This window comes from Salmo salar, chromosome 06 (genome assembly GCF_965601325.2).
Source record: "Salmo salar chromosome 06, fSalSal1, whole genome shotgun sequence".
In the NCBI taxonomy this organism is placed as follows: domain Eukaryota; kingdom Metazoa; phylum Chordata; class Actinopteri; order Salmoniformes; family Salmonidae; genus Salmo; species Salmo salar.
In genome coordinates this window covers 89,218,515-89,231,408 of record NC_138296.1, presented here as the reverse complement: position 1 = coordinate 89,231,408, position 12,894 = coordinate 89,218,515, and the positions used below count along the sequence as shown (strand labels likewise).

The following is a 12,894-nucleotide window of genomic DNA, read 5'->3' as shown; positions in this document are numbered from 1 at the left end:
GGAATTTCATTTTAATTCCAGTGTGGCTGGAACTCTGGCGACAGGTGCTCCGGGAGCCACAATGCCGCTAACTCACTGCGCTGCAGCCCATAGCGTGCAGCATACACCTAAAGGACAATTTCCCAACAAGGGCAGAATCTCATTAATTATATAAAACACCCCAAAATAAAAATGCACAAAAATATATATTTTAAGACAGAGCATTAGAATAATTTTGAAAGTTGTTATATCCAGATTTAGCATTAGTCCAGGTATTCGAGGGAAGGACAGACTCGTTCTCTCTCTCTATCCAGCATCAGTTGTAGCCATATAAAGCCATATCCACACTCGATCCAAGAAAAAAAAAATGCTTTTGTTATGCATAAAAAGTAGTCAAATAATATATCTACTTACAGTTCGCAAGAACTGTATATCATCTTCTCCTTCTCCGCCCTCAGCCATGGCTGTGAAGGAGCCTGTTTAGACTCTGAAAAACACCACTGACTAGAGAGGCAGTAGACTAGATATAAACGCGATGCTTTGCCTCTCCTGCCGATATTAGCATGGAGCTAATTCCACAACCTTATAGGGCAGACCGGGTAAGCCCTCCGCGTCCACTGCACACCACACCGCGTACTGTCATTCAATGCCTACCCTCCCCGCTCCGTGGACTCCCTGCCGCTGCCAATGCCAGCAGTGCGCTACGGTGGGTAAGAGTGGAGAGGAGAGGAGAGTGATGCTGTTAAATGATGCTGAATGGAATGACAAAGTCTGTCACTGTCACTCCGCGGGAATTCAAGTTTAAAACGCTGGAGTCGGCAGTTTAGTGACGATATGGGTCAGAACGGAGAATGGAATGACAATACTTGTGTTGAATACAAAGTTGGCGTGGAGGCACATCTCTCTCTCTCTCTCTCTCTCTCTCTGTTGAGATGGAACAGACAGTTAAAAATATAATAGTGTTTAATTTTGCTTTTGATTTATTGAAAACAACTATAGCCTAAGAATCGTATTATTCTCAATTGAAAATAGATGACCTTGTCTGCAAGGACGACTGTCCGCTCAACACGCTATTATTCTCTTTTATATGCTGTTTTAAAGAAACAAAAACGATGTATGCTATTTACTATAGCCTTGGCATAGCCTACCTACTGTTTCTACAATATCCCAACCACTACCCCAGGCTACATTGAGGGAAATTGATAGCCCAATCTGGTTGACAAATGCTGCCTGCTTGGCCGAAGTTATTTACCCTAACCTTCAGGGGTTGTAGTTACATTATGCCGCCTTATAACACATGTAGCCAACATAGTTCTTGAAGAAACACGTGTCCCGCTGCATATGATGCTGTGAAAGCAGCACACAGTGTTGTTGAAGACACTGCTGACATCTAGTGGACTATGGTGTAACAGAGTGCAACAATACTTAAAAATATATATATATGTTTAACCAGGCAGGTTAGTTAAGAACAAATTCTTATTTACAATGACGTCTACTCCGGCCAAACCCCAACGACGCTGGGCCAATTGTGCACCGCCCTATGGGATTCCCAATCACGGCCGGATGCAAGACAGTCTGGATTCGAACCACGTACTATAGTAACACTGAGATGCAGTGCCTAATAGCTTTGCCATTTCCTCGTTGCTAAAACTAGAATAGTTCACCTAATTTCAGTTTATGTGACAAAACAAGCAGAAATTGTGATGAAAATCATTGTAACATCTGATTCGCTGTGAATTATATTTTCCATAATCAAAAATATTGTATTTTCAGCTGTTTGAAGCTGCTGTACAAAACCGGAACTAAAATAAGCAAAATTAAACATAAGAATGGGAAGCATAGAAATAGTGCACATAGAACATATCTACCACTTCTTAGACTTGCTTTCAATGAATATAACAGATCTATAACTCACATACTACTTGATTCAAAGTCTAAAAGTATTTGTTTTTAATTATAAACAGGGTGGTTTGAGCCCTGACTGCTGATTGGCTGACAGCCGTGGTATATCAGACCGTACACCACGGGTATGACAAAATATGTATTTTTACTGCTTTAATTACGTTGTTAACCAGTTTATAATATCAATTGGCCATATACCACACCCCCTCGTGTATAATTGCTTAAATATACTTAAGTATCAAAAGTAAATGTAATTGCTAAAATATATACTTCAAAGTAAAAGTATAAATCATTTTATATTCCTTATAATAAGCAAATCCAGTGGCGGTTCTAGCTTGTATGGCTCCATGGGCGAACTATATAAATCTAAAAATATATACAAAAATAAGGCTCACAAATATCACAAAGAAGTAACAAAGACAAATAGAAACAAATTGTAGTATATAAATACAGATAAAAAAGGGAATCGAATTATTACACTATTAACCTATTGCTAACAAAAAACACACAAATAAAACTAAATTGCACAAATCCTATATCACACAAATAGAATAACACACTTATAAAGAAGAGAACCTGATTATTATACTATTGCACTTCAAACAACACACAAACTAAATTGGACAACTGCCATCTAAACCCTAACCTTTCTTGCCTTCCTTGATGCAAAGTCATCAATTACATCATCATAAGGAATCTGCCCAGCAATTGCATGGTTAATACTGATGACAGCAAGGCCACTAAGGTGTTCCTGTGACATGGTGGACCTCAGGTAGGATTTGATGAGCTTCAGCTTTGAAAAGCTCTTCTCTGCTTCAGCTACCATCACTGTAAGAGTAAGACCAATTCTGAGAGCAGTCCGCAAATTTGGATACATTTCTGAGAGCTCCCTTTCATGTAAAAATATCAGCAGCTCAAGCAGGGTCATTGTCTTCGATGGCAAGTCAGGCAAGTTCTTCAGTTCCTGTGCAAGCTCTCTGCCATCCAAGTCTGAGTGTTCTTTATAGTGCAGTGTCACACTAAGGGCCTCACATTGTTCTGTCAGCTCCTCATTTGAGAGACTTTGGAAGGTTGACAGCACTCCAAACTTCTCTTCCACATTTTCCAATGTGTAAAATCTTTCCTGAAGGGCTGAGGTTGCAGCATCAACAACGACATTGAAAAATGTCACCTCCAGCTTCTTCAGGGCATCACTCAAAGGCTCATCAAATGATTCGTATGAAAAGTGCCGCTTTGTGGACCTCCGCCTTTTTTGTTGTAGAACGGCCTCTACATTCATACCCTCGCCAATATCCTTGGCTGACATTTGTGCAGTCATAAAGCCTGTTGCCCTGTAGTTGCTGAGACCTCTCTCTGTCTTTCTGAGAAGACTGACTGCAACATCCACATGCATACTGGGAGACTGCATCAGCTTGCTCACATGTTGGATCTGGCTCAAGATGTCATACCACACCACTGTACAGATGCTGAAGCGGTATGATCCCACCTCCTCTGACAAGGAATGGGCCTCAATCTTTATCACAGGGTCTTTGGTTTGATCCCTAACCTCAATCAATGCCTCTCTCACCGCTGCTGCCTGATACCTCAGTGGCTCGACACTCTTAACTTTACTCTCCCACCTTGTCTCAGTCCACATCTTCAAAGTTATGTCCACATGTTTTTTCAGGATGACCCATCGCTGTGTGGAGGCTGAGAACAAGGTGTACAGTTTGTTGTAAGATGCCAAAGTAACCTGTGGCATCGACAGAACTTTTAGCAGCATCAGCCACAACCAGGTTCAATGTGTGAGCCCCACATGTCACAAATAGAGCTCTTGGATTCATTTCCAGGAGTCTGGCTTGGACACCTTTGTTTGTGCCTCTCATGTTGGCCCCATTATCATCAGACTGTCCTCTGCAGTCCTCAAATGGAATGTTAAGCTCCTCTAGTCTGTTGAGAATCACGGATGCCAAATCCCGTGGACTCCTCTGCCTCCAAAAACCCCATAAAATGTTCCTTTATGTGGGGCACCTCCTTCAGTGACACAATTCTAATCACAACTGATAACTGTTCAGTGTGGCTGACATCTGAGGTGCAATCTAGAATGATAGAGAAGAATTTGCCAGCTTGATGTCACTCACCATTATTGAAATGACCTTGCTTCTCAGCAAATCAATTAGTTCATTCTGTATTTGGTGGCCAAGGTAGCTGTTGGTGTGACTCAAGGTCCCTTTTTAGACACGGTTAAGGTGCTCTTTCATGACTGGATCATCAGTTCATCAGTTCAACCTCTTTGAGGAAATGTCCATTTGATGGAGAGTACAGTGTTTGTGTGTCCCCTTAGTGCCATATTTCTAATTGTCAGAGACGGTACAATAGCAATCAGATGTGTCAACACCTCTCTTCATCTTATCCTCTCAGCCTCCATAAGTACCATCTCGTGCTTTTCAATCGTTTCCCCTTTTTTTATCCTCATTGCCAGTTCTTTCCATGTTTCCATGCCGTTTTGGTGTTCTGGACTGCTGTCGTGTGAAGTCAGCAAAGAACTTGCATGTTTCCAGTCTGTCAGTCCTGAGTTTGTTAAATTAATTTTCTTCTTAGAAAAGAGTTTGCAGAAGAAGCAGAAGAGGCTGTTTGTTGTTTCTTTCAGAATACACCAACCAACTTCTAGGGATTTTTTTCAATCACTCACCAAGGTCTTCCTGAAATACTGGTGGTGGCAACTTCTTCCATCACTCTCATTCCTTGGGAAAACAAAGTCAGGTGGTACCTCACTTGGTCCTCTGCAAACTAGTTGTGTCCGAATCAGTCAGAACTGAAGGCCAGTCTGCATTGTCTGTAGACAGTGGTTCATCCTCAGCAGCAGAATTTGGTGGGGATGCTGCTAAAGGGATTTCTAATGGAGAGCACATGGGCATTAGTTTACACACGTTATTCACAGCATTTATAGTGATGGAACATCCCACATACATACCCAGTAATAATACAATTATCATTGTTACTTACAATATGGAAACTTAAAACTTTACAAAAGGGAAATTATTTATTTTGTTTATGTTATGCAGGGATGCACACAAACACGTGTGCGTGTACCCACACACACAAACACACCTGAAGAATCCTGCTGGGGAGAAGTGGAGGCAAATGGGTTCATCCTCATCCTCATCCTCAGGCTCAGACAACATTTGTGAAGACACCTGTGTGGCTGAGGAGGTGGATGGCTCCTCATCCTGAGGCTCCGAGATCATTTCTGAAGAGGCCTATACTGGACACTATACTGGACATTACTCTAGTGTGTCAAGTTATACTATACTGGACATTATACTGGACATTACTCTAGTGTGTCAAGATATACTATACTGGACTGTCACGGTTGTCGTAAGAACGGGACCAAGGCGCAGCGTGTTTAGAGTTCCACATCTTTATTCCAAAGTGAAACTTCAAGCCAAAAACAAATAAATCAAATAAATGAACAACTAAACATGACTACGTGGTGCACAGGCACAAACACAAAACAATATCCCACAAACACAGGTGGGAAAAATAGCTACCTAAATATGATCCCCAATTAGAGACAACGATTACCAGCTGCCTCTAATTGGGAATCATACAAAACACCAACATAGAAAATATAAACTAGAACACAACATAGAAATATAAACTAGACTACCCCCTAGTCACGCCCTGACCTACTACACCATAGAGAAACAAGGGCTCTCTATGGTCAGGGTGTGGCATGGACATTATACTGGACATTACTCTGGTGTGTCAAGTTACACTATACTGGACATTACTCTAGTGTGTCAAGTTATACTATACTGGACATTACTCTAGTGTGTCAAGTTATACTATACTAGACATTACTCTAATGTGTCAAGTTATACTATACTGGACATTACTCTAGTGTGTCAAGTTATACTATACTGGACATTATACAGGACATTACTATAGTGTGTCAAGTTATACTATACTGGACATTACTCTAGTGTGTCAAGATATACTATACTGGACATTACTCTAGTGTGTCAAGATATACTATACTGGACATTACTCTAGTGTGTCAAGATATACTATACTGGACATTACTCTAGTGTGTCAAGATATACTATACTGGACATTACTCTAGTGTGTCAAGATATACTATACTGGACATTACACAGGACATTACTCTAGTGTGTCCAGGTGCACTTGCTGAGCTGCAAAGCCCCTGGGTCTGCCAGCAGGAGGTCTATTCCCTCCTTCATCAACCAACCACATGACAGCTGGCTCAGATGTCAGAATAACCCCTTATAGTGCTCAGCTCAGCGTGTGTGTGTGTGTGTCTGTGTGTGTGTTTGTCTGTGTGTCTGTCTGTGTGTCTGTCTGTGTCTGTCTGTCTGTCTGTCTGTCTGTCTGTCTGTCTGTCTGTCTGTCTGTCTGTCTGTCTGTCTGTCTGTCTGTCTGTCTGTCTGTCTGTCTGTCTGTCTGACATTTTCTTTCCATATTCATGAATGTAGATACTTATATTTCATTCTAATCCACTGATGTGTGTGTGTGTGTGTGTGTGTGTGTGTTTGTCTGTGTGTGTTTGTCTGTGTGTGTGCTTTGTTCAGCTGACATGAATAGTGTGAGCACACAGAGATAGTGTAGCTCAAACAGATCTAGGGTATTTAGGGGTCATAGTGTGAGAACTGAAGGTCCTTGTTGAATATTTTCAAGACATCAGACTTGCATCAAACAAGAGATCCAACATTCAACCTGGAAACATGAAACTCTATACAACATCAACAGCAGGAGTTTACAAACAGCATTTCAACATTGTAGGTTAAATCCATGCCTTTATATGTTTATCTGGCTTTATTCTGTTAGGTAGAGAAACCCCGTACAGATTAAGGTTAAGGTATTAGCTACCCTTAAATCTCCTTTCACCGTCTGCCTGTTTATTCAGTCTGCAGTCTATGTGCCCCATCCACACCCCCAGCCCCATGCTGAATTTCATACTGGTTAGTGCTATCTGGGATACTTGGGATGTCCTCCCTCTCCTAAACCCTAACCTTAACCCCTACCCTTACCCTTACACTAACCATAACCCTTACCTAACCTTAACCCTTACCTTAACCATTTTAAATTTCAACTTCAATGAGGTAGGGAAGTCCCAAGGATCCGGGTCGCAAGGACTAATTGGAGCCGTCCCAATTGCTTATGAACAGCAGTGATTGGTTCATGACCTGTCTCTCACAGTGGGAGGGCGGGTTCTGTCGCTTGTCAGTTGGTAATCTCAGCGCGTGCAGTTATCCATGTTGCTGTCGCTCATGGAATTTGGCAGAAACCGATGTTGCGTCAGAAAAGTGTAAGTATTTATCGATACTTTCTCAGGTAGTGTTTTTGAAAAGGAACTTGGATGACGTCTTAAAATCCAAGTTTTCATCGTAACTTTTGATACTGTTAACATCTTGCATTAGCCTTAGCCTATGTATTTACTTTGATGCATATCTCTCACAAATAGTATTTTTTTTTCTGTATATAATGCGTTCTTAATTATGAGTTGCCCACTGGTCTGTATTCGGGACTAAGCCAAAACAAATACCAAATTGATCGGAACATGTGATAAATCTTTATTAGGATTGAAACATAGCATTATAATAACAATGCAATAACTAATTACCAGACATTTGAAAATTCAAGAAAATCACTTTATTGGTCATTGAGACATGAATAACATATTAGGCTTTACTCTCTCTGTCTCTGTCTCTGTCTCTCTCTCTCTCTTTGACTCTCTCTCTCTGTCTCTGTCTCTCTCTCTCTTTCTCTCTCTCTATCTCTCTCTCTATCTATCTCTCTATCTTTCGCTCTCTCTTTTTCTGTCTCTCTCTCTTTCTCTCTCTCTTTCTCTCCCTGTCTCTGTCTCTCTCTCTCTTTCTCTCTCTCTATCTCTCTCTCTATCTATCTCTCTATCTTTCGCTCTCTCTTTTTCTCTCTCTCTCTCTTTCTCTCTCTCTATCTGTCACGACTTCCGCCAAAGTCGGCTCCTCTCCTTGTTCGGGCGGACGTTCGGCGATCGACGTCACCGGCTTTCTAGCCATCGCCGCTCCATTTTTCATTTTTCATATTTCCATTTGTTTTGTCTTGTTCCATACACACCTGGTTTTCATTCCCTAATCACATTGCATGTATTTAGTCCTCTGTTCCCCTCCATGTCTTTGTGTAATATTGTTGTATGTTATGTGGGTATTTTACCACACATGTTCCGTGTTTTGGGCACGTTTATTGTATTTTGTGCTGTCGTTTTTGGAACGGAATAAAGTGCGCCTGTTACTACACGCTACTCTCCTGCACCTGACTTCGCCTCCCTTACACACCTGTAACACTATCTATCTCACTCTGACATGAAATACTATCTGACCCATTATAATCTAATCTAGCATGGTTTCTATTTCTGTCTGAGAAACGTTGTGGTCAGGTGCTCTGTGAAGTCTCACTCTGAGCGGACCAGAGCTGGAGCGGAGCGTGTCCAATTTGACTGGAGCGTGGAGCGAGATTCCCAAAGGCTGGAGCCTCAGCCTTCTCGCCACCTCCAATTTCGCTCCAGTGACGCTCCAAGTAGTGTTCACTTCACGAGCTCAGGGCATGCATTTCTAGTGCTACTGTCATGTAGTTCGCTAAATATTTTCATAAAGAAACTGATAAAACACACAGGTGGTAAATCAAGGTGACTTACAAAGATGAGAACCAAGAGCAAGAGAGTGTGTACGGTGATGTAGTGTCCACAACTAAGTAATCATTATGGAATCTGAAAAGACACGTATCCCAAAGCATGCTACAGTACGTGCACATGTTAGAAGAAAGGAACGAGGTGGGCAGATAACTAAGTGTGCCATTGTAGCAAAGTATTTATAAACAAAAATGATCTATACAATAGGCCATAAATTATTTTGTCCCAATAGGCCTGGCATATTCCCACATTCAAAGAGCTTTCCGTTTTGATTGGGTTATTTTTGACTAAAAACCTTTAGGCCTACCTATAGAACATTTTTAAAAACAACTCTGCATCTCTGCCCAGCCTGTCAAGAGTGACCAAAAGGGTGTTGATCATCCCCAGTGGCTCTGCCAGTGTAGACAGGATATTCTCTGCCTCATGAGCCTAAAGCCACAGACTGACTACAATCCTGTTTCTAAAAATGAATTCTAAAAATGAATTCAAAGTCAATAATAAGTGCTTTTTTGTTTAATTTGTATTTAATTCAAAATAAGTCACAGCCTATTTTGTGCAATTTACAGGCTATAATGATTTAATGCAACTACATGTTTAAACGCTGAGCGCTTTATGACCCCACCATTCTGTATACTTCTGGCCCTTCTTTGGACACTGTGTTAACTAACCTCCAGACGAGCTTCAATGCCATACAACTCTCCTTCCGTGGCCTCCAACTGCTCTTAAATGCAAGTAAAACTAAATGCATGCTCTTCAACCGATCGCTGCCCACACCTGCTAGCCCGTCCAGCATCACTACTCTGGACATCTCTGACTTAGAACACGTGGACAACTACAAATACCTGGGTGTCTGGTTAGACTGTAAACTCTCCTTCCAGACATTAAGCATCTCCAATCCAAAATTGAATCTAGAATCGGCTTCTATATCGTAACAAAGCATCCTTCACTCATGCTGCCAAACATAACCTCGTAAAACTGACCAGCCTACCGATCCTCAACTTCGGTGATGTCATCTATAAAATAGCCTCCAACACTCTACTCAACAAACTGGATGCAGTCTATCACAGTGCCATCCGTTTTGTCACGAAAGCCCCATACACTACCTGTCACGTTTGTCATAAAGAGAGGACCAAAACGCAGCGGGAATATGTACACTCATCTTCTTTATTATGGACAAAGAAGGAAAAACCCAAAACAAACACCTATACAAAACACAACGACGAATAACAGGCCAGTAAGGCACAAAGCTATACACAGCACAATCTCCCACAAACTAACAGGTGAAAACAGGCGACCTAAGTATGACTCTCAATCAGCAACAACGATGTACAGCTGTTCCTGATTGAGAATCATACCAGGCCAACACAGAAATACAAAACTGGAACAGCCCCTTAGAAATACAAACACAAGAACATACCCAACACCCCGAAACACAATAATCAAATACCCCTCTACAATAAACACACACCCCGAACCACCTAAATCAACTACCCCCTCTACATCGACACTTACACCAATAAACCCCAGAAACACTCTACACAAAATATCCCTCTATCTAAACACATACACAAAACCATGAAAACAAATACCCTCTGCCACGTCCTGACCAAACTACAATAACAAATAGACCCCTTTACTGGTCAGGACGTGACACTACCCACCACTGCGACCTGTACGCTCTCGTTGGTTGGCCCTCGCTTCATACTCGTCGCCAAACCCATTGGCTCTAGGTCATCTACAAGTCTCTGCTAGGTAAAGACCCACCTTATCTCAGCTCACTGGTCACCATAGCAGCACCCACTCGTAGCACGCGCTCCAGCAAGTATATCTCACTGGTCACCCCCAAAGCCAATTCCTCCTTTGGTCGTCTTTCCTTCCAGTTCTCTGCTGCAAGGACTGAAACGAACTGCAAAAATCTCTAAAGCTGGAGACTCATATCTCCCTCACTAGCTTTAAGCACCAGCTGTCAGAGCAGCTCACAGATCACTGCACCTGTACATAGCCCATCTATAAATAGCCCAACCAACTACCTCATCCTGTAATGTATTTATTTATTTATCTTGCTCCTTTGCACCCCAGTATCTCTACTTGCACATTCATCTTCTGCACATCTACCATTCCAGTGTTTAATTGCTATATTGTAATTACTTCGCCACCATGGCCTATTTATTGCCTTAACTCCCTTATCTTACCTCATTTGAACTCACTGTATGTAGACTTTTTGTTTTCTTTTGTTCTACTGTATTATTGACTGTATGTTTTGTTTATTCCATGTGTAACTCTGTGTTGTTATATGTGTCGAATTGCTTTGCTTTATCTTGGCCAGGTCGCAGTTGTAAATGAGAACTTGTTCTCAACTAGCCTACCTGGTTAAATAAAGGTCAACCCCCCCCCCCCCAAAAAAAAACAGCCTATTGTGTAGCACTCGCAAATGTTTCACAATGTATTTCTTTGTAGGCTATAGCCTTGAAATAATTACAATGATATAGTTTCAATAATTCATTTTCGTTCCTTCTCAGTCTCCCTGTCTGGCTCCTGACCTATTTAGAGTATTTATATGCTGTTTAATACAACATGTAGCATATTTGAAATGATGTTCGCTTCTTACATTTGTTCAAATATTTTTAGTTCAAATCCATATGGTTTAGTTTCAATACTTAAAAAACAATTGTTAGGTCCAGGTAGTCACAAAAAATAGATGGATGTTGGTTAAATTGTGATTTTAATGAATGGAGCGAATTTGGAGCTGAAGTTTTTTTCCCTGTGAGTGTGGAGCGGTAGGAAGGGACATGGAGCACCTGACGGTGTGCAAGCACCACTCCATGAGTGATGAGAGGGATTTCCAACCGCTCAACTCCCCGCACATGCTCTGATACAGATACTCTGTAAAAAAGTTTCAGGGTTACATAAAATGTATTTTTCTCATTAATGAATGTGTACACTTGTATTCCATTCTAATCCTCTCACCTAAAATGATCCACAACTCAAGCCATTTCTAAACAGATATTCGGCAGCTGTAACATTTTCAGTTGCTATAACAATATCCTAATATAACCATCTCTTTTCTTATTAGGAGAAAACCATTCCAAGGGAAACAGAAGAAAGTCCACTGATGAGCTAGACCACATTGGTCAGACACTGGAGCCTCGTTTCACCCAGTCTACATACTGTATTCTGACTACAGCAGCAGTTCTTATGGAAGGGAGCCACAGCACATTACATCTGTACCAACCCATCAGGGAGTGGATCTCTGTGAGGCCGTTCCTCCCCAAACTCATCCACTCCTCCATCCCAATCCACACCCCCATCCACACCCCCATCCACACCCCCAGCCCCATCCACACCCCCATCCACAAACCCAGCCCCATCCATATCCACACCCCCATCCACAAACCCAGCCCCATCCACACCCCCATCCACAAAGCCAGCCCTATCCACAGGTGTTTTGGTGGTTCCACCCACAAGATCCCCGCCTCTCGTAGGGGTCAACCAATCATTGCCCAGGATCTACTAGAGAAGGAGCTAGCAGAGACAGTGCAGAGGGGTCAGTCAGAAGAACATGGTTTTAAAAAACAGAAACAGAGTTTTGAGGAGAACATCGAGGCGAATGCTTCTTCATCGTCGTCAGACTCTGAGCTCCACTGGTTGGCTGACCTCCCCCTCTTACCTCTCTGCTCAGAGTGCAAGGCCAGGGTTGGGATGGGGAACCAGGGAGGGAAGCTCAGGCACCTGGGCTCTGCGGAGACCCGGGATGGTTGTTCCCCCAGATTTCCACTAGATCACCAGACAACCAGGAGGAGGAGCTCTGAGGGGCTGAGCTGCACCTGTAGCCTCCAGCACACCCTCACTCTGTCCCCTGGGACACCACAGACAGCAGGGACCTCCAGGCAAAGGGGGCTGAAGAGACTGTGGATGATGAGTGCTCCCCCAGCTGAGGAGACCCTTCAGTGGGGTTTTGTAGAGCCGAGGCCAGCCTATCCTTCTGGCGGTATCTCCAACTTCAAGGTCATGGAAGGAAGAGAGAGAGAGAAGATGGAGAAGAGTGACACTGTCATGGGAGGAGAGAGGGAGAGGGAGAAGAGGGATACTGACATGGGAGGAGAGAGGGAAAGGGAGAAGAGGGACACTGCCATGGGGAGAGAGAGAGGGAGAGAGAGAAGAGGGACACTGTCATGGGAGGAGAGAGGGAGAGAGAGAAGAGGGACACTGTCATGGGAGGAGAGAGGGAGAGAGAGAAGAGGGACACTGTTATGGGAGGAGAGAGGGAGAGAGAGAAGAGGGACACTGTTATGGGAGTAGAGAGGGAAAGTGATAAGAGGGACACTGTTATGGGAGGAGAGAGG

General features: G+C 42.7%; 1 protein-coding gene across 5 annotated transcripts in view; it reads right to left on the bottom strand.

Annotated features, from left to right (window-relative positions):
* Window positions 1-654, bottom strand: part of LOC106608253 (ryanodine receptor 3) — a 264,485-nt gene extending 263,831 nt beyond the window's left edge. For 4 of the 5 annotated variants that reach the window (XM_045721102.2, XM_045721103.2, XM_045721105.2 and 1 more), the window contains exon 1: window positions 394-651. In XM_045721102.2, the coding sequence (XP_045577058.1) occupies window positions 394-441 (48 nt within the window). In that variant the 5' untranslated portion in view covers window positions 442-651. Of the gene's footprint in view, window positions 1-393 lie in introns of all 5 variants that reach the window. The other variant, XM_082977053.1, reaches the window with a different exon arrangement.
* Window positions 655-12,894: the final 12,240 nt, after the last annotated feature.